Here is a 22,675-nt window from a genome sequence, read left to right as displayed (position 1 = left end):
TCACTAGGGGTTCCCTGGGAGATCACGATTTATTTTTTAAAAAATTCAAATTCGGGCAACTTCACATTAAAGAGGTAAGCTTCATTCTTTATTTTCAGTTTAAGAACAGTGTTATTGCACATATAGAGGCCTACCCATGAAACAAATACAATAATTTTGTAACTTCTGGCCTATATTTGAGCCTGAATGTGCAGGGGTTCCCCGAGGCCTGAAACATATTTCAAGGGTTCCCCCAGAAAGGCTGATCTACAGGATCTCTGGAGGGCAGTCAGGGACTCAGTACTATAAGAGTGGAACATCTCTGTTGCTGCAGAATTCTACAGCCATCTTCTTCTAGAAAGGGAAGAGATCTCATGACACCAACTGCCAGTTCATTTCCAAGTGTAATAAAGCAAACAGGTTTTTAATCTTTAAAGCACTACAGCTTGTGTCTGGGTCTTTGAGATCCCCTTACCAGTCCCTTTGGCACAGATTTGTCTCACAGCAGTGTGAGTTAAGTCTGTGTCTCCGAAGCCACCGTAGGTCTTCAGAATGTGGTTTCCGTTGAAGAGAAGGATCTGACATTGCTGGGTTTAAAGAGCCTTAGGCAAGCTTTTAATTGTTGATGGTTGCATCAAGATTCTGCTGGTTGGCAGATTAAGAAAGCAATAAGAAAATAATAAGACAATCCAATTGAGAATATCTGTAGCTCAGGGTTGAACTGTGGAGTCCTTGGTGCTCTCTGAGCCTGGTTGTTTTCTTGCAGACGTTTCATTGCCAGGCTAGGCAACATCTTACCCTCGCACTGAAGATGTTGCCTAGTTGGGCAATGAAACGTCTGCAAGAAAACAGCCAGGCTCAGAGAGCACCAAGGACCCCACAGTAATAAGACAATAAATAATCTAATAAATAATAACAAATAAATAATGAAAACAAGACAAATACATAGTAAGAAATAAGACAAATATATTTAATAGTCAACAAGACACCTCTTCTGGCAAGGATGTGAGGAGAGAATGGTTTTATCTCTTAAAACACGAGAAACAGGACTGCAGCAGAAAACCTAGGTTCGTATCTCCTTTTCATACTTGACAGAATGTTTTGGATTCTGCAGACCAACCCCCTTGTGGTATGCAGATCTTAGAATAAATTAATGGATTCAAACTTGCATTAGGAGCATAGACTGTAGGGAGTCCTTCAGCCTCTGGGCTGTTGTGGAGGTGAGGGGAAGGGGCTGAGTAAGTCCCACAGAGTTTCCTCAGTTGTAGCTGTATTGAGTAGAGACTGGGGAAAATGCAACAACGTAGTCTGGTGGCTTCTATCTTGTCAGAACAACGGTGGTTGGTGGTTCAATCTCCACATTTGAGATGAAGGTTGCCCATTTAGTCTACGCCTTTGTGTCAATCACAGCTTGAATGGCTAATGTATCATTATAGATGTAGCCAGTCCCTGGGTCGTGGAGTAAGTTCAATGGGTAGAACTCGGGGAGGCCACTGGCCACGTTGGTTTCATTGATGGGACGCTGGAATGAAGATGAGGATTCCAAGGAACGGAAGGAGGTAGAAATGTGACGATTGTTGACTTGATCCAACAAGGTGAAGGTGACCTGAATGTTAAAAAAAAGGGACACATTATAAGCACTGAAACTAGTTGACGTGCACTAAGTGAGAAAGCTTTGGTCTGAGGCCAGGTATCTGCTTGTCTGTATGCTGGATATGTTCTTAGTGGCTTTCAAGACCATGAATTGTATCCTTCTGGGCTAGCTTAGGGGGTTGGGAATGTGGGGCATGGTTTTATGGTGGTTTCCCCCCTTCCTCTGAAGCTGGTTGGCACAGGGGGGAGGTCCAGCTCTAGATCCCTGCATTACAGGGTGCTTCAGGGCTCAACTCTCTTCCCACTCCTATTTAACATCTACATGAAACCACTGGTTGAAGTCACCCATCAGCATGGGATTAAGCATAATCCGTATGCTGATGACAGTTGTACATCTCTGCCCCGGGCTCCCTCAAGTGATGCCATCAAGATTCTTTCCCGATGCTTAGAGGCTGTGGAGGTCTGGATGTGGATGTAGCTCTAGCAAGACAGAGTGGCTGTGGATTTTAGCCCCCCATCTTTTGTTCTGTCTTTGACTCTGCATGGGGTGGCACTCCCCCAGAGAGAGTTGGTATCCATTTGAGAATTCTCTTGGACTTACAGCTCCTGTTTGGTGAGCAGGTGGCAGCCACCGTCAGGAGAATCCTTGCATGAATCCAGCTGGTGCACCAATGCCACCAGCCTCTGGACTGGGAAGCTCTGCTCATGGTTACTCACAGCTTAGTTACCTCCACTTGGATTACAGCAATGACCTCTATATGGAGCTGCCCTTAAAGAACATTTGAAAGCTGCAGCTGGTCCAGATTGCAGCAGTGGATGCAGTTTTGGGCACACCATGATATGCCCACCGTTTGTGAGTTGCACTGGTTCCCAGTACCCACTAGGTGCAATTCAAGGTGCTGGTTATTATAAAGCCCTATGTGGCACAGAGTCAGGTTATTGGCAGGACAGCTTGTCTCCAATTATTTCTGCCTGTCCCACCAGACCCAGCAGGGCATATATGCTCTAGGTCCCTTCTAAGAAACAATTTCATTTAGCAGAGCCCAGGAGATGTGCCTTTTTGGCCACAGCACCTGCCCAGCCCAAGAGTAAGATGTCCCTAACATTGTTAGCCTTCCATAGGGCCTTGAAGACCCTCAGGCACAGGGCCAGGATGTTAGTTGAGCCCAATGTGTAAGATTGGTTACTTTTGTTTTAGATGGCTTATTAGGGTCCTCGGTTGCATTGTATTATGTTTGTTTAAAGGCCACTTTGGCCTAGTGGTTAAGGCAATGGGCTAGAAACCAGGAGGCTGTGAGTTCTAGCCCCGCCTTAGGCACGACAGCCAGCTGGGTGACCTTAGGCCAGTCCCTCTCCCTCAGCCCAAGAGCCAATCAGGTGTGGTAGGAGAGTTCTAGTCCCGCTTTAGGCCTGAAAGCTGGCTGGGTGACCTTGGGCCAGTCCCTCTCTCTCAGCCCAAGAGCTAATCAGGTGTGGTAGGAGAGTTCTAGTCCGGCCTTAGGCCTGAAAGCCGGTTGGGTGACCTGGGGCCAGTCGCTCTCTCTCAGCCCAACTCACCTCACAGGGTTGTTGTGGGGAAAAGAGGAGGAGGAAGGGGTATTTGGTATGTTCGCCGCCTTGAGTTATTTATAAAAATAATAAAGTCGGGACAGAAAATAAATAAATAAATAAATAAATAAATAAATAAATAAATAAATAATATGTTTTATTCATTATAGATATTTAGGCTATTTATTTATTTATTTATTTATTTAATCAAATTTGTCACCTCCCATCTCCTCCCACCAGAGGGACTCTGGGCGGTTTACAACAAAGGTAAATTGTTCTTGCAGGGTGTTTTTAGGCATTGGTAGCCACCCAGTGCCACTCTGTCGAGATGGGTAGCCATATAAATTAACCAAGCCAACCAACCAACCAATGAGCCAGCAAGCCACACTGAATAGTCGGAGCAGCGTTTCTTAGCCTTGGCATCTTGAAGATGTGTGGACTTCAACTCCCAGAATTCCCCAGCCAGCATTCCACACATCTTCAAGATGCCAAGGTTGAGAAACACTGAGTCAGAGATTATACAGATCACAGCCCAAATGGTCTGGAAGATGCTAAGCTGAGGAAGACTGTCCGAAGAGACCAGCCATTTGTTCTAAGTGAGCCTTTTATTGAACATATCTTCATGATATAAAGAGTTGCAAGTGCAGTATTCTTTGTAGGAATTGGGGAAGGAGCTTCCTATCCCATATCACCCTACGGTCAGTTCAGAAGCTCCATACCTTATGTCGGAAAGGCCATTTCAGCTGGAAATCGTATTCCCCTTTCATCACAACCAGGAAGAGTGAAACATGAGTGCCGGATCCAGTCCCATCTCCATTCAGGAAGAGCTTCAGGCAGAGCTTGTAACCGTAACGGGCGGTATAAAATGCTGGGGGGACATGAAGGAGAAAAACATGAGATGCTAAGATCGACAAGAATAATACATACTCGTCTCTTTAATTAAGTCAACTATATTGCGGGATAGACCAGACAAAATTTTTGGGTTGAAGAAACTGGAATCTTCAGAGCAGTGTTTCCCAACCTTGGGAACTTTAAGATGTGTGGACTTCAACTCCCAGAATTCCCCAGCCAGCACGCTGGCTGGGGAATTCTGGGAGTTGAAGTCCACACATCTTAAAGTTCCCAAGGTTGAGAAACACTGCTTCAGGGTAATGTGGTGGGTGCCTTCACAAAGGGGCTGCTGTGGGTGATTTGCCTGCCCATAAAATGGCTGCTGGGATGAGCATGGCTATCTACAAAACTGAATGCCCCTAGGATGCCCTCTGCTATTCCAGTGGCTACTTTGTGGGATCCAAAGGCATCCCTGCAAATACATTCAATAGCAGGAGCTAGTGTTTTTGCCTGCCTGCCTGCCTGCCTGCCTTCCCTCCCAGCATCAAGCCTGGGGTACACCGACAAAGGGTCTCAGAACACACCACAATGCCTACTTCTGAATGGGGCCATGAATGTGCAGCTTTAAACTCCAATCAGGGTGCACACGCTGCACCTTCCTATGTTTCCCCAGTAGTGCGAGCGTGTAGACACAGCTGTTGGAAAGTTAGCTAGCAGGCAGGGACTTTTGCTCTACAAAACCACTTCCCCCTTTCCTTTCACCTTCGGATTTGGTCACTCACGGGGGGAATAAAGGGCAGGCCGTTTGCCAGTTTGCGCTTCCTGCATTCGAAGCCCCACCTTGGGGACCTTCCAGAGGAAACACCCATCGTAGCTGGTTTGCTCCAGGGCCTGGATCCGGGACACCAAGCTGCTGATCATCACATCTTTCAGAGCCAAGAGTGAGTCTTGTTGTTCTATCTGGAAGGAATACACGGAAGTAAAGAAGGGGATGTGCTAAGCTTGTATGCGAAAGGAACAGAATACTGATTTGTTCAATCAAACTTAGTAACCTGGCATTGTATTACTTCATGGAGATGAGTGAATGATAATCAATAACCCAGGAAGAGAAAAAGAGTGAAGCTTAATATTTTTCCACACTGCCCTGTTATCCTTTACAACTGCAAGCTTAATACAAGACCCACGCCTGTTCTGCAGCTGGGTTCACACAACCTGCTCAACCATCATGTCATTGAGTCATTTTCATCAAGAGCTTTTGCATAAAATTAATCTGACATCTCACAAAGAAAAGAAGTTGCAGCAGGTGGTAATTTGAACCATAGATGTTACTGGGAGGCGGGCAAGTGACAAAGTGCATTATGATGTCATAATGCAAACCACATCACCTTGTATCCAGTGTTGGGACACACATGTATGAAAAAGCAGAGTTTGTATGCATTGCAATGTCATCATGTGCATACGGTGGCTAGCAACAAATACCTCTGCTTACAGCTGGGTTAGTGTATTTCCCTTCCTGCTATTATGCTGCCTCTTGCAACACAACTTAGTGGGTTGAGAGACTAGGCCAGCCACTCCCCAAATGTGATAGTCATTTCAAACGTAGCTTCTGAGACATAACTGATAAAGCATTAATTGTTAGTAGACATGAAAAATATTATCTCTCAGTTTCAGCCTTTGATCTGCACTGTGGAGATAATTCCAACAAATTCACAGACTTGTAAGGACTGGAACGGCTGCAGGAGGTGGCAGCATCTGAGTTAGCCTTGGCTGAGATTTAAATACCACTCCCCACCAAAGTAGAATTGGACCTGGTTAATACTTGGATAGGGCACCACTAGAAAATCTCAGGCGTATGAAGTAGCTTGAGAGGTTGACAAGAACGTCCTGCAAGAAGGCAATGGCAAACTGTTTCTGTTCTGTTGCCAAGACAATGTGCAGCTGCTTTCAGGAGCCAGCCCTTAAAGGAAATGAGACTTGCCATGCCATGGATGTTCTAATTTCCTTCTTCTTTCACATGGTAAATTACATTACAGCTGCAACTTTGGAAGGTGTTCTGAACACAGGCTGTAAACCTCTGATGCTGGGGGAAACCATCTGCACTCTCACAATGTGTCCTACAAATGCTTATTGTTGTTGGAGACACCTGATTTTTTTTCTCCAAAAGCATCAACTTGGTCTTTCCAAAGGGCATCTCTTACTTTCTCCTCCAGATAGAGGATCCTAGCCAGGGCTTCTCCAAGCCTCACTCCAGGGGCCTCTTCTTTTCTGCCCAGCTCCCGGCTCAGGACTGAGACAATGTTCTCCAAGGTCTTCTGGCGGGTTTCCAGCTCAGCCACCTGCTGCCTGATTGGGAGGTCAGGCCTTAGCAGCTCCAAGAGCTGGTCCAGTGGGAAGTCCAGACCCACAAACGGGTGCAGGGGGTCAAGGAGGAGTGGATGCTGCGGTGCCATGATTCCTTCCACTTGTCCACCAGGCATCTGTTAATAATGGAGGCCAACCAACAGCACAGGTCATCTAGGGTTGGCACAGAGTTCATGCCCCAAGTCAGCTAGTACTAATACAACTGGAAGCAAGGAGGAGTCAAGTTTGAGAAATAGTTTTCCTCCCTCCAGGTAAAAGTGATTCCTCCCTTTCTCCTGTTCCAGCGTTATATCCATAGTGCTCCCAAGGAAAGCAAGGTTAGTTGAGATACAAGTGGCCCCCTAAAACCCACCTTGTCAAGTAAATCTGATCTACAGTTCTATCTTACTTGGAAAGCATTATACTAAACTATTATACTATAATTCTATACATGGAGTTGTGCCACATCCCAAATTTGGATTCTAGAGTTTATATTTTAATCTGACATACAGTCTACATCAGTGTTTTTCAACCTTGGCAACTTCATGCTGTGTGGACTTCAACTCCCAGAATTCCCCAGCCAGCCATGCTACATATTATTTACAGTATTCTTTCAATATACTGCTTATTATTTACAGCTTTCCTTTTTCCTCTTATTGATTTCAGTTGTACTAACCAAATATTTTTACAGGTCAATATAGAAATCTCTCAAATAGAAATTGGGTCTGAAATGTCTTATAGTATTCTTTGTTGTTGAAAATGATTTAGAATATATTAGCCATATGATATTTTTTATCTCCTGGTTAACTGAGAGTTATTGGTTATCCATCTGTATTCTATTGCTTATTTTTTTCTTCCTTTATATTTTCAATATAACCACCACACAAGAAACATATACGTATCTCATACATATATATGTATGTAATAATAACCACAATAATAATAAAATATAAAAAATGAACCCCACCTTGTCAAAATGGATGAGTGGCTCAATTTCCTTCTCTTTCAGACATTCAGAGGAGGATGCTTCTCTGCAGCTGGGAGGCAAAAGAAATGGGGTCAGTTACCTACAGAATTGTACAAGCCATGGTATTCCATGTGACACTCTAAGGAAGCAAAAGTTGGACTTTGAAGAAGCAGGATAGGAAGAGTCTTGAAGCCTTTGAACTTTGGTGTTGGAGAAGACTGCTGAGAACACCATGGACAGCCAAGAAAACAAACCAATGGGTCATCAAACAAATCAACCCAGAGTTCTCCCTCAAGGCACAAATGACCAGGCTCAAATTATCCTACTTCGGATACACAATGCCAAGACCCAGATCTCTGGAGAAGACTCTGATGCTGGGAAAGGTGGAAGGAAAGAGAAGAAAAGGATGACCAGCAGCAAGGGGGATGGACTCAGTTACAATGGCAATGGGTGCACCATCAGACCAGGTTAGGGACTGATCATCATGGAGAGAACCTATCTATGTGGTCACTAGGAGTTGACAACAACTTGGTGGCACATCCTCAATTAATTCAGGAGACCCTTGTTTGTCCAAACCAGTTCTAGAGGAAGCATGATATAAAAGTAAAGCAAGTAATAATAATCAATCTTGGGCAGGCATAACATTTCAGTTCAATTCATCTTTATAATACAGCCAAACATGCCTCCCAAAAGTAAAATATCTTCTTTCTCATTACAAAGCAAAGTAAGAAACCCAACAATTATTATAAAAGTTGAAATTAAACACAAAGCATCTGGAGAAGAAAAGGGAACACAAGACACAAAACTCTGGGACACCGTCTTACAAATCTGTTTATTTGAGCAAAAGAATATGGCAACCATAAGGGTCATGTTTCTCCTAACGTCGGCTAATATAGCAATGTTAGATATCAATCCAAGGACCATATGGGGAGCTGATTAACACCCTGCATAATAAATCTCAAACACTCTCTAGAATAGAAGCCGCTGAAAAACACTAGCTTTCAGTGGATTTACAGCTTCCATCAGGCATAGCAAATCTCACTTTGCAGGCCTGATCTACCCATCTGCCAAGTTCTTCCGGCGGTCCATGAGCCTCCAAAAGAGAGTCCCACGATCCTAGGCTTTTGATTCCCAAATTCTAGTACAGCAACAGGATTCCTCCAGAAGCCAGTGAGATACACAAGAAGGAGACAAGAACACTGCCTCCAGATATATTTCTTCCTTACTGGATTTTTTACTAGTAAGAGAAGAGACGGAAATAGGGGCTGGCAAAGGAGGATTACTCAAGCATTACTGTCAATGAGGCAGGGCAGTTGGAGAAATAAGAAAACAAACTCTTGTCTGGAAGCCCCCGGCAACTTCAAGACAATTAGACCAATAACATTTCTGAAAACCCGAGAGTCAAAAGAAATGAACCAAATGAATCAAGCCAAAAATTGAAATCAGGAGTGAAGACACCTTTTTTTTTCTTTTCTTTTTTTTAAAAGTCCCCTTTTCCTTTGGGGTTTCACTTGTCGGACTGTAACAGCCATGACGCTCCTTGACAAGTGGCATTCGGCAGAATATTGTCCTCTGAACCTTTTCCCTATGCCTTATTCGATTGGTGGGGTAAGCAGCTAAATCTCGCACTGGCAGGGTCAATCTCTTTTGCAGTGGGAATATTAGGGGGTCCTCTGAATCTTATGGCCTCTGATAACGACTTGAAAGTCCTCAGTCTGCCTCTCCCAGCTACTCCCGCCCTGAGATCTGGGTGAAGGTTTTGTCCTGGTTCAACTGACAAGGCGACTCTCCCTCACAAAAATTAAGCGGCACACTTTCTGAGAGTTGTATGCACTCCCTGCTGCTCTGTCAGCAAAATCAGAGGCTTGCCTGAAAGAAGCAGAAGGTCCACTGGCTTTCCTGAAATGCTATTTGAAAGGAAGGCTTTCACGTAGAGCCATGCACGTATCCCCAGACATATAAAGTCCATCTGGCTTTTCATGTGTGGTGGGATAGCTGGACCCTGAAACCTTCCCCAGTCTGGTATCTGCCACATGGCTGGTGGGCATGGCCATGTTGTTATGGAATTCAGGGAGCTGCCATCCCAACACATCTGGAGAGCACCAGAGGTGGAAAGCTGCTCCCGGAAGCCCCTGCAATTTGGAACCTTGGGAGAGTAGATTTTAAATCAGTGTTTTTCAAACTTGGCCACTTTAAAATGTGTGGACCTCAACAACCAGAATTCCCCAGCCAGGGAATTAAACCATGCAGGGGCACCACTACAGGTTACAACTGATACCAGAGGAGCTGCATGACCTTAGAAGTGGCGCGAAATGCATAACTTACAACCCACTGTAGCCTCTTTGCTCCTCTTAATAATAATTGCATTAATACCTTTAAAATGATGGTTTCAGCAGTATCGCACAGCTCTTTCTCCCTCCTTAAGTAAGATCCATTTTCTTCTATTTATTAAGATAATAGTCCAATATTTATTTATCTATTTATTAAGATAATAGTCCATTTTCTTCTATTTATTAAGATAATAGTCCATTATTAAGATAATAGTCCAATTCAGTCCCTGAATTTCCCCCAGATTTCTGTTGTGTAATCATATGTCCTTTTCTTCTTGCTCCCCAGAAGTGACAGGCATTTCTTCCACTCATTAGATCACCAGATGACACCATCTTTGGGGGGGAATTTTTCAGCAGTCAGAGCAAGACTTCCCAGGGAAACCCCAGGGGTAGAATGCGTGGTGGGTTTTTAAAAAGATGCTAGTTGAGCGTGATCCCAAGATTTGGGAAGAAGGAATGGTCTGATGCTCAATGTGGCTCAGGGGTCTTTTCAGAGGTCAGAGCAAAAGAGCATCATTTCTAGAGATTCTAGGAGGCAAGCAGGGACCCACTCAGAAGCAGTTGTAACATCTCCCTGATCCACATGGAATCACTCCATTTGGGCTAAAGTCTGCCTAGGACAACCATGCTAAACTTTTGAGACTCATGGGGTGGCTCAGTTTGAAAGAAAAGGGCTTTTTCCCCTCCACTTTTGACTTCCTCTTCCAGTCCTCTGTTCTGCTATAGGAGTGCTATAGAGTGTTAAATATAGGGCTGGCTGCCATTAATCCCAGCCTGAGCATCTTCAACTTGGTAGGGGGCAACTGATGAAAAATGCCAGGGAATTTTGAGAGTTCTGGTCCTGAGACATCAGGAGGGTTTGGGGAAGGTTGAATCACAGCTGGGTTGGGTCTACTTGATCCTTGGGATGGAAGAATCCAGGGAATCCCAGAGCTTGAGACAACACCAGGGAGTCAGAAAACCAGCATGGAAGAAGGCTGTGGCAAACCATTGTTGTATTCTTGCCAATACACACACACACACACACACAACACACGTGTGGCAATGCCACAAAGTCATCAGAAGTTGAGCTAATCTTGAAGGTGCCCTCTCTGAAGTCCCAAGAAGCCCACATGGGTCGCTCAAAAAGCCTCATGACCCTAAAGACTTCCAAAAGTTGTTAACAACTTGACATGTATTAATGGGACAAGAGCCAAACTTACTAAATACGGGGCTGAAAAGTAAACCTATAGTAATCCTGTTGACAAGGTTTAATGTTACTTACATTTAATTAAACCAAATCAGCTGCTTGGCCTTTTTGGAGTACAGCCCTTGGCACATCTCCATTTTGTCACACTTGTCCCTCAATACATAAAAAGCTGTTTTTCTGTGTTACAGATTCAAGCAGGCCTGTTCCTTCTGCCTGCCTTACTCTGCTAATGGCTTCCCTCAACCACTTATCGGCCCTGGAACCCATCAAGGAACAAGACTTGTCAAGCTGAATTTGTTCCAGTAAACATTTCCTCAACCCTCTATTAATGTACAAACTAACATGCTTCTGTGCCCCTGAGATATCCACCGAGACTGTTCCAGATAGCAGCCTGTTCCGTTCCAGGCAGTTCTTACCTTGCAGAAGCCTCTAATTCTCTGATCACTGATTTTGCACACGAAATGGCAAGAGTTTCAAATTATTTACATGCATGAAAGCCAAAAACACCCTGAAGGGATTATAATGGCATCTATTTGCATCTCCGGTGGCTTGAACAGGAAACAAAGCCTTTTATTCCACTACACGTTTCATTCAGTTCACCAATCTGGATCATGACAGACAACCTTTTTTGTGAATGGCTATTATTGTTCAGGCAATTTTCACAGCTTGTTCCTTTTGTATTTCATTTCCTGGCTTGTTTACTACAGTCCCTCACATAAACTGTATATATGGATGTTGTTACCCTAGCAGCGTTAGTTATTATGCACTTATAACTAAATGCAGGACATAGATTAAAACAACCATTGATACAACATATTACAATCAGAGGGCACCTCTAAAGTAAAAGGTCCATGACCACAACTACTAATTTATCAGATTCAGAAGGCCACCGAATTGGAGAAACTCAATGTAGTCCCAGTACATTCAAAACAACAGGTAAGAATGTCTTTATTTTGAAGCAGCTTCACAGGGGCCAACAAAAAAGAAGCATTTTAGCTGCTTTTCAAAACTTTAAGGAATCCAGTTCCAAATATAATCAAGTTGGGGGCCATGTGTTAGTTTTCAAGGCACCACAATGCCTTTTGCTGACCCCTCTCCATCTTAAGAAGTAAAAAGGCACGCTTATAATGCAGCTGAGACCCCTAACTACATTTGCTCACATTTTTCACATCTGCAGCTCAAAATGCCATAGAAGCCACACAACACCAGTTTTAATTCATTCCAATTCAACACGTTCTCTGGCCCAAAAATCATATTTATGAGTATTAGTTCATTGTGGAGGTGGAGAAAGAAGGAAAGAACTCTGCAGATGCACAGAGATATTCTTTATTTACCTCGTCCAAGGTAAATTTTAGACCAGTGTTTCTCAACCTTGGCAACTTGAAGCCATGTGGACTTCAACTCCCAGAATTCCCCAGCCAGTATTACTGATCCTGGAACTACTGATACCCAGTCCCTCTCTTTAACATAAATCTTATTATAACTTCATAGCCCCCCCGGAAAAAAAAATCATTTTGAACATCACAGATACATACCTCATTTTTGGCTGCTCAAGCCTTCAATTGCTCAACATCTCTCTCTTTCTGAAGCTTTATAAGTTTCCATGCAAAGTCAGGACTAACCTTTTCCTCTCCTCTCCTTTCCTCTCTTAAAAAGATGCAGTCAGAGTAAAGTGTGGGTAAGACTGCCTACCAGTGGAAGCTGCAATGGGTGGGGGAATCCCAGGCCTGGGGCAGAGGAAGTCAGTTTTCAAAAGAAAATTCTCAAACTCAAAACTGAAAATAAAAGCTCATTTCAGGCTAACTTTTGTTCAACTATTGCCAGACCACATAGCTTTCATGTGGAGGTCACACTTTCCTAATCTGGATTGAAATACCAGTGACATATAACAAGCCTATTTACTGCACCCATTTTTTAAAATCTTTCTAACTCTTCATGACCCCATGAAGATCATTTGATCAGGACTGTCTGGTAGGACCTGCTTCTTTCACAAGTCCTTGCAAATCCATCTTTATGCCATCAGTGATAGCATCTAACCACCCTGTCAGATGCTTTTTTGACTCTCTTTGATTTCTCCAAGCATCAGGGCCTGCTCTAATGATTTGCCCTTGTATTAGGCATCTGAAAAAACTAAGCTGTAAGCAACACTTCCAGTCAACCGTCTAGTTTTACTTCATCTATGAAGTCAATGATTTGGAGCTTCTTCTGGTCCAAGATCTCCAATCCTTTTCTCCAGTACCACAATTCAAGGGCATCAGCTTTCTTTGTCCAACCTTTCCGATGGTCCGTCTTTTGCAGCCCAAATATTGCAACTGGGGAACCATGGCCTTGACAGTAAGTACCTTAATTGTCACTGTGATGTCTCTGCATTTTAATCTTTTGTCTACATCAGTCTTCATCTCCCATCTAGCAACAGATGTTCTCTTTATTTCATGGCTACAGTTACTATCCTTATGCATGTTTGAGGCTAGGAAGAGAAAGTCTGTAAGAACTTCAGTTTCTTCGCCGTCTAGTTGCATCGGGTTGGCACCACCCGTTGATATAGTTAGATTAAATCTCAGTTACTTTAGTGGCTCTCATACCATGGATACTCTATTACCCCATTGCCCATGGTGTTGTCCATAGTAGTGGACGTGATAAGGAGACACAAATTTTGGCAAGGATAATATCTGAAGGCATGTATGACCTTCTTTCCCACCCAATAGAAGTGACCTTCTGCTGATTCATGCCACATTTTGAGAGTGACTCCCTGATCATGTCAGAGCCAAGGAAGGCCAGGAAGATCTACCACATCTATTTTTTTCTCCTGCCTGTGCAGTTTTTCAAAGGAATGGGCCCCCAATGTTGGGGGACTGCAATGCTACCCACTGGTGGAAGCAATTGGAAGTTTTAAGTCAGTAAGACCTGGAAGGTCATAAGTTCTCCATTGCTGCTTTATGGAATGATCAGAGATATCTTCTGATATAAGTGTGGGATGAAACCACAAATCCTGCAGCTCAGTGTCTCTTCTCGTTCTCAGCTCTGATCACTGGAAAACACCTCTGACAGCAAACTCCTCTGCATGCTTACTCAGAAGTTAAATCCCAGTGTGTCCAGAGCAGTTGACTTCCATTCAAGTTCTTGTAACTCCCGGAGCAGCAAAAAGCCCCTTTCTTCCACATCAAACAGAAAGGAAATGAAGTAAGTGCCTAGTGCCCCCTTCTCTGTCCACATTTTCAATACATGTTGAATGTGTTTGTCTACATAGATAAATGATAGATTTAGGATAGGTAAACAAATAGGTAAGTCCCCCTAGGTAGGTAAATAGATAGACAGGCAATTCATATATAAAAAATTCCCTTCTCACCCCTATGGGTGGTGTGTGTCTTCCTCAACCTCGGGTCCTCTACCAGCGGCCTGGGAGTTTGAGGGTTCTGCGCAGTATCTTAGCTGTTCCTAGCACTGCACTCCTCTGGACAGAGAGCTCTGATGTTGTTCCTGGGATCTGTTGGAGCCATTCTCCCAGTTTGGGAGTCACTGTCCCAAGTGCCTCTACCACCACGGGAACCCCTTTGGCCTTCACTTTCCACATCCTCTCTAGTTCTTCCTTCAGGCCCTGGTACTTGGTACACAAACACACACACACACACACACTCATTCATTCTAGCACCTGCCTTCTGGAATGAGGTTCCCCCTGAGATCCAAGTGGCTTCTACCCTGTTGACATTTTGGAGGGCCTTGAAGACCTAGGTCTTTGTCCAAGATTTTGGCTAAGGTGGTTGAAGCCCCTTCTGAGTAGCATGTGTATGCTTGTGTTGTTACCTGGTTTTGCCATCTTTTTGCTCTTTTGTCTTTATTGTTATATTGCTTTATTGTTATTTTTCTGTCTTTTTACTTTTGAAATGCCCAGAGTATCTGAGAGTTGGGCAGTGTACAAATGTAATAATATTAATAATTGATTATGTGCCATCAAATCTTTGTTTACTCTTAGTGACCACATAGATAGATTTTGCTCCGTTCCTCCTCCTCCTCCTCCTCCTCTTGAGAGCTATGAGGTTGGCACAATACCACTGATTTTGTAACCACGTGCTTTTTCCAACACCTCTAACCATGGTTGTAGGCTTGTTGTTGAAAAGGCAAAGTGTGGCAATCAATTCTCAGCCAGAGGGAGTTAGGACTCCGTGATAAAGAGAAAAGGAAAGGAAATTGAAAAAACCCAGGGACCTCCTGCTTTGCTCTGTCTCTTGGGGTCCTTTTCTAAAGGGAAACTCTTGTCAGTTTCACCAGGGCTGGGTCAAACCACCTTTTCCCTTTAAAGGATGTGCTCCATTAGTGTTTCTCAAGCTTGGCAACAAAAAGACCTATGGACTTCAACTCCCAGAATTCCCCAACCAGCATGTCAGGAGCCAAAATAAAGTTGAGGGAATGGGGAAACGAACTGATCGCATACACAGCAGGCTACGTAGCTCTCTCTCTCTTTTCCTCTCCCTTTCTCTCCCTTGCTTTCTCTCTCTCTCTCTCTCCCCCCATCCCCCTTCTGGGTTTGGGTTGCACCAGAGCTGACCTGGAAGTAAGTGAATGCCAAACACAGCCAACATCATGAGATCACAGCAGTCTGCAGCTGTTTGAGTTCAAAAAGCCCTTATGCAACGGTGCCCCAAATTTCCCATGGTTTCCACCTCTCCCTTTCCTCTCTTGTTTTCATCCTTGCCAGAGTTTAGACTGTAAACACGTCAGGTCAGGAAATCTGTGTGCTCTTGAACGCTGGAAAGCACCTTCATTTTATAGCCCACTGCAGTCCCATGACACTTGGGGGTGTACAAGACATGAAAAAAAAAAAAAAAGGAAAGCATCAGGCTTGGATTAAATCCCAAACTTAAAGAAAAGTAGGAAAAACAGTTTAACAATCACATGCACAGAATGGGCTAGCCTAGCAGATGGACTGTTGGATTACATTGTGGAGATCCAGATTCAATTCCTCCTGAAACTTATCTGGGGGTCCTCCCTCACAGGGTTATTGTGAAGATAAAATGGGTTTTCTTTTTCCTGGTGGAATAATTATACAAAATGAATGTTGGCCTGGGGAATTCATCAACACACATTACTACAGTAAAGAAAAAAAATATGCTGCTTTATTCGATCTAATATATTCACTGGAGTGGGTGGCTATATTAAATCTAATAATGAAGAAGGGGGAGGGGCAGGGGAGGGGGAGGGGGAGATGATTTGATATGCCGATACATTTGAAATTCACCATTAATGTGTGGATGACTTGTTACTTGATTTTAATATATGGCAATGTATGATACTTTCGTGTTCTGCAACATTAGATATTATTTATTTATTTTCTATCCCGACTTTATTATTTTTATGAATTAACTCAAGGCGGTGAACATACCAAATACTCCCTCCTCCTATTTTCCCAGCAACAGCAACCCTGTGAGGTGAGTTGGGCTGAGAGTGAGTGACTGGTGGAAGGTCACCCAGACGGCTTTCATGCCTAAGGTGGGACTAGAACTCACAGCCTCCTGGTTTCTAGCCCGTTGCCTTAACCACTAGACCAAACTGGCTCTCTATATATTCTGATAGATTCTGACATTGCAGACCCTGGCTTGTAATTTTTTTTTTTTACTCTTTCTGTTTTATTACTTGTATTTTGAGTTTGGGTGTTTGTACCTTGCACCCAGTGAGAATTTTAAGTCTGTACTCCTAAAGGGTAACGGATTGAAAAGGGCTGGCTTAGGCAGTTTTGATCAGATCAGGACTCCAACTGAACAGAAACCATTACAGGTAGTCCTCAATTAACAACCACAATTGGGACCAGAATTTCAGTTGCTAAGTGAAGAAAGGTAAAGGTAAAGGTTTCTCTTGACATTAAGTCCAGTCGTGTCCGACTCTAGGGGGTGGTGCTCATCTCCATTTCAAAGCCGAACCGGCGTTTGTCCGTAGACACTTCCGTGGTCATGTGGCCGGCATGACTACACGGAATGCCGTTACCTGCCCGCCGAAGCGGTACCTATTAATCTACTCACATTTGCATGCTTTCGAACTGCTAGGTTGGCAGGAGCTGGGACTAGCAACGGGAGCTCACCCCATCATGCGGATTCAAACCGCCGACCTTCCGATCGGCAAGCTCAGCAGCTCAGCAGTTTAACCCGCAGTGCCATCGCTAAGCGAAGTGGTCATTAAGTGAATCCAACCTGATTTTATGACCTTTTTTGAGGCAGTAGTTAAGCAAATCACTGCAGATGTTAAACAAACCACATGGTCATTAAGTGAATCATGCAGTTCCCCATTGATTTTGCTTGCTGGAAGTCAGCCGGGAAGGTCGAAAATGGCGATCACGTGACCACGTGACACTGCGATGTTCGTAAGTGCGAGGACCAGTTGTAAGTTGGTTTTTCCCAGCATTGTCATAAGTCTGAATTATCACTAAATGAATGGTTGTTAAGCGAGGACTACCTATAGTAGCTCTCTGATGCTGAACTGTCCAAGGCACAATCAGCAGCTTGCTCCTCTATCTAGAATCACACCAAGGGGATTATTGTGAGCATGGGAATAAGGCTGCCCATTCCTCAGGAGTTAATACAGAGAGTTCTAGGATATAAAATACCATGATGTAGTGGAGTAGATATGGGATTCTGACACTACCCACAACTCTCCATGCCAGCATATCGATTCCTGCATGCACCTGAATTAAGGGCTCCTCTGTCTAGTAACAACAGCATCCTTGCTTTGCTATTTTGGATTGGTTTTTTTTTTTTTTTAAATGCAAAGTGTGCCCATATCAGGATTAAGGTAATTTCCTGTCCCAGCTGTAGTGCCCCAGAAGTTAAATTTTGAAAGGAAAATAAGAAATAAGTTGTCATTCTAACGTACTTGCATATGAATACATGAATTTAGACACTATTTTCCCCCTCTTCTTCAGAGAGTCACTTGGGAGTCAGGCAGTATACAAACAGAATAAAATAAATGAATAAATAAATAAAAAAAAAACAGTTATAGGAAAGGGAGGGATGCATCTTAAAGCCTGCTGTCTGGAAAGAGCTCCTGATTCCCAAATAACATTGTTGTCTCTCTTTGTCAGTTGTAACTGAGGGAATCTTGTCTTTTTTTTAGTTAGGTAAAAGCACCGGCACCTTTAGGGTTTTAACATTTATATTTCAAATTAAATCCATTGCAATGATTTGGCAATTCATAGGATACAGTTTCTGGCCATAAGGTGGAGCAGAATGGACATCTGTAGTCAGGGAAAAAACAATAAAGACTTTTTTGAAAGACTGGAAACCTTATATGGACTGAGTTGATGATTTATGGATTTGGGGGTTAAAAAGAGTTAAAGAGGGAGGGGAAAGAGTAAGACTGCAACTACTCAATAGAAAGATAGGCGGAAGTCACAATTCTATCTTTCCTTTCCTTTCCTTTCCTTTCCTTTCCTTTCCTTTCCTTTCCTTTCCTTTCCTTTCCTTTCCTCCCCTCCCCTCCCCTCCCCTCCCCTCCCCTCCCCTCCCCTCCCCTCCCCTCCCCTTCCCTTCCCTTCCCTTCCCTTCCTTCCCTTATTTTCAATCTTTTCTTTTTCTTATTTTTCCTTTAATTTTTTAATACTTTTATCGTATTCACACATTCTAATAAAAATAAATAAATAAAAAAGAAAGGGTACACATCTGCCGTCACTTATTATTTCTTGAGGTAATTTCCTTCTCGCCTCTCCCCCACCGAAAAAAAACTTCACCACATGTGTGAGAGAGAGGAAAGGGTGTTCAGGAAGGAAATCATGGTATAATGCGGAAAATTCCAGGCCAGCCCACATTCACGAGGCTTCTCTGCCCTGCCAGTTGTGAGCCATCGAGAGGTGTCCCATTTCCCCCCTTCCACAAAATGTTTTCTGTGCCCCTTGTGGGGGGGGGGGGTTCCCCAAAGACTTTTGGTCCTTGGGCAACGTCTGGATTGAAATCTGCAAAACAATTTCGTTATGAGTATGTAGAGAGAGAGCCTCCCACCCAGCATCTGACCTTCGAAGAAGCATCCTGTTTCAATGGGTAAAAACAACACCTGCCTTTAAAGGCGAATTGCAAAGCATCCTCCAGCTCTGGCTATCGCCTTGCCCAACTCGCTGCTCTCCAGGTGTGTTCGCTGGCAAGTTTATTTGTTCATTAATTTATTAGATCCGTAACCCATCTTTCATTCTGGAGCTCAAAGAGGGGTGTGTAACACTCTGCCCTCCTATTTTTCCCCACAACAACAACCCTGTGAGGTAGGTTGGGCAGGAAGAAAATGATTGGCCCAAAGTCCCCCTGGGAGCTTTTGGGTTTAGCGGGAACTAGAAGCTGGGTCTTCCCAGTCCTAGTCCAACCCTTTCATTGCTACACCTCACTGGCTCTCTGTTATAATTGGCAGAGCATGAAACTGGGCAAAGCTGGCTTAGAGGATACGATTTCCATCTACCAAATAATACTGTATTACAATTCTGCAGTCCTAAACATAGAAAAGGCTTCTTTTTACTTGAGATGGGAACTAGCCACTACTTTTTAGCCCAGGGCATTGTCAGTAAACTCCGCCTGGGTGGATAATCTGTACCACACAATGTGTTTATGCATCCAGGCGAGTGAGTTAATTCAGTCAGCCATAGTTAAATGCAGTGTTTCTCAACCTTGGCAACTTTCAGATGTGTGGACTTCAACTCCCAGAATTCCCCAGCCAGCAAGGTTATATGTTGTTCAAGGACAGGCGATAACTAAGTAATCCATTTGGAGAACATGAGCTGAATTAGTTTAGCGTCCAAACAAGTGTGAGGCTCAGGGCCTCTATTTTTACACCTTTGTCTCAGACCACAAAAAGAGGAAAGGAAACTAAATGAATAAGATGCCTTCTAGTTGCATCCTCGCTCCCCCCCCCCCCCCCCCCCGGCATCTCTCTGGTTTGAAAGCAGCATCTCAGCAGGTGACTATTGGCTGGGAGTTGCAGTTCTACATTTTGGCAAGGCACCAGACTGCCATGATGTCAGTGTTTCGAGTAAACCATATTCAGACTTTGGAAACCCAAGTCTGAATATGCTTCCCCCCTCCCTCCCTTTATCTTCATAAGAACTAGGGAGGGTGTTATCTGAGATGCTTTCTCAGGTTACAGTTCTGGCCTGGATTCAGATTTTTTTTATCTGACCATTGTCTTTGTTTGTTTATTTATTTCTCAAATTTTTGCTACCACCCATCTCCCCCGAAAAGAGGGACTCTGGGCAGCTTACAATAAAACCAAGACATTAAAACAACAATCATAAATAGCGTCTAAAACACAATTACAGTTACTAAATATAAATACAAAAGTAAAAATAAATATAAAATATAAAATAGTTGTGGCTCTTCCTCCTGTTTCTCAGGGTTATTCCTTCTGGCCATTACACACACTGCTTCAGTGACTACTGTAAAGCCCATACAGTATTCCATATGGAGCAGAAGAAGGAAAGCTAGAAATTCAAAGTAAAAAATTGACCTGAAGTAAAACAAAGACTATCCCCGCGAACTAAGATTATTGAAGTGTTTTGCTTTCTACATTCAGTAATGACCAACTTTGGAGACCTCTATGTAAGTTGGATAGCCATTTGCTCCCTAGTAATTATTTGATTGATTATGTGCCATCAAGTCATTGTCAATTCTTAGCAACCACATAGATTTTCTCCATTAGCAGCTGCTAAATATGTAAGTCGGAGCCCTGAAAACCTACACTGGCCAATTTCTGCATATTAATTTCTGCATATTACCTATAAAGATCAGAACTGTACAAGCCATGGTATTCCATGTGACACTCTAAGGAAGCAGAAGTTGGACTTTGAAGAAGCAGGATAGGATCTTGAAGCCTTTGGATTTTGGTGTTGGAGAAGACTGCTGAGAACACCGTGGACAGCCAAGAAAACAAACCAATGGGTCATCAAACAAATCAACCCAGAGTTCTCACTCAAGGTACAAAGGACCAGGCTCAGATTATCCTATTTTGGACACATGATGTGAAGACCCGGCTCTCTGGAAAAGGCTCTGATGCTGGGAAAGGTGGAAGGAAAGGGAAGAAGAACGCGACCAGCAGCAAGAGGGATGGGCTCAGTTACCATGGTGATGAATGCACTGTTGGAAGACCAGGTTAGGGACAGATCATTATGGAGAAAACCTATGGGGTCACTAAGAGAAGACACTGACTGGATGGCGCATAATCAATCAAAAGCATGAGAACAGCAGTCCAAGTATTGTTTTTTCCTAGCCAGTGGGCAACCTTGTTTAACTTTTCTTTCTTCCCCCACCCCTCGCCTCCCACCAATCCCCTACGAACTTCCACCAGCTAGCATTGACCCTGGATAGAAATATAATTCTATTTATTTGAACAAATTGACATAACACCCAGTCCTAAATGGTTCTGGAGAGCCTACGAAGTATCATTATAAAACATAGTAATAAAAAATAACCCTCCAATCGAATCCAAGATAACAACCTAGACAGCAACACAACATTCAAAAAGGCCTGGATAAAAACTGAAAAGTAGGTAAACTGTAACAAGAAGGAGGCGATTTTCTTGTTACAGTAAGGCATTCTGAAATGTTATGATTAAGATTATTTAGCTTTAAGAGCCAACAAATCAAAAGACTCAAGGAACTGTACAGTTTTTAAAAACCCTAAGTATATGCAACTCAATACAGAAATACTAGCATGTTGGGGGAAAATGCACATCACTCAACAGCAATCAAGAGGGTCCCTAAGTCATTCATGGGCATCTGTCTGAAAAGCTATGTTGGGGCCAATGAAGCAGGATAGGATTGCAGAGAGCAGGGGCTGCGATAGAGAAGGCACATCTCTAAACTGTCACAAGATGGCACTGTTGAGCTAATGGGGCATGGAATATGTTCTCCCTGCCAGATCTTATAGGACAGGGAGAGGCCAGTGACCCAGAGCCATGTAGAGCTTTATAGATGACCATCATCACCTTGAATTGCACCCAGAAACCAACTGGGAACAGTGCAGCTCATGTCAGCCCCTCAGCATAGATCAGACTAGGAAACCAATGTCATGTAGGTCAGTAGTACTTGTATTGTAAAGTGATAGTGACAGAACCTTGCAAGTGTGAACGTGCTTCCCCTCAGCCTTCCTTTACCTTCATGAGAACTAGGGAGGGGCTTCTCTGAGATGTTTACTCACATTACATTCTTGCCCTGGATTCGGGCCTCTTTTATCTGACTGTTGCCTTGTTAGCGGCTTGTCCCCCTGTCCCTCAAGGCTGTTCCCCCCGTCCCCTTCAGCTTGAGAAGTGGAGGTGTCCCAAGGGCTGTGCCAGTTAAAATTCATGCAGCTGTGCTCTGACCCAGGGGTGGTTTCTGAGAGATCTTCAAGGGCAGGCCCCTGTAAAGCCCATTACGGTAGCCCAAATGAAGGGTGATTGGCTCTGCTATAGAAACTTTGGAAAGACGGTTGGTACTAAACTTACTTTGTGGCTGGACTTGCAAAAGCTGCTGCGCTAAGGACCTATCACCAGAACTTCAGAAGCCCTGGTGGAGCTGGCCTAGGGCCCATCTGGTCCTGCATTTTCTGCCATACAGTAGCCAGTTAAGTGCCTCCTCCATTTGCACTCTCCAATAATTAATGGTCTAAGGTTTCAAAAGGAAGGAAGGGAGTTAGTCCAGGTCAGCAGCAGAAAAAGGAAGCAAGTAAAGAAAACTACACTGATGTCTGATGTGTCTCACCAGCTTCCGTGTTGTGCTAGCTGTTTGCCAACCAATGGATTTCCCCACCATTTACAAATTCCCGGGCCCTGACAAAGTAGACACACACTTGCTCACACTTGTCTGCTTTCTGTCTGTAGCTGAAGGGAAACTCACTATTACTTGGAAAAAACACACAGCAACAACCCATTAGCTATTCATTGGAAAAAAGTATAAAAATCAGA

At 43.7% G+C, this 22,675-nt stretch overlaps 1 protein-coding gene across 1 annotated transcript; it reads right to left on the bottom strand.

Moving 5' to 3' along the window:
• Positions 1 to 970: 970 nt before the first annotated feature.
• Positions 971 to 7,357, bottom strand: LOC134488932 (TNF receptor-associated factor 1-like). Its single transcript, XM_063291286.1, has 5 exons — positions 7,259 to 7,357; positions 6,150 to 6,428; positions 4,734 to 4,911; positions 3,840 to 3,988; positions 971 to 1,585 (listed from the first exon to the last, which is right to left on the bottom strand). The coding sequence occupies exons 2-5, from the start codon at positions 6,426 to 6,428 to the stop codon at positions 1,367 to 1,369; spliced, it is 825 nt and encodes a 274-aa protein (XP_063147356.1). The 5' UTR covers positions 7,259 to 7,357; the 3' UTR covers positions 971 to 1,366.
• Between the last annotated feature and the right edge of the window lie 15,318 nt (positions 7,358 to 22,675).

The sequence above is a fragment of the Candoia aspera genome, chromosome 2 (genome assembly GCF_035149785.1).
Source record: "Candoia aspera isolate rCanAsp1 chromosome 2, rCanAsp1.hap2, whole genome shotgun sequence".
In the NCBI taxonomy this organism is placed as follows: Eukaryota; Metazoa; Chordata; class Lepidosauria; order Squamata; family Boidae; genus Candoia; species Candoia aspera.
This window is presented reverse-complemented; position numbering and strand designations above follow the sequence as displayed.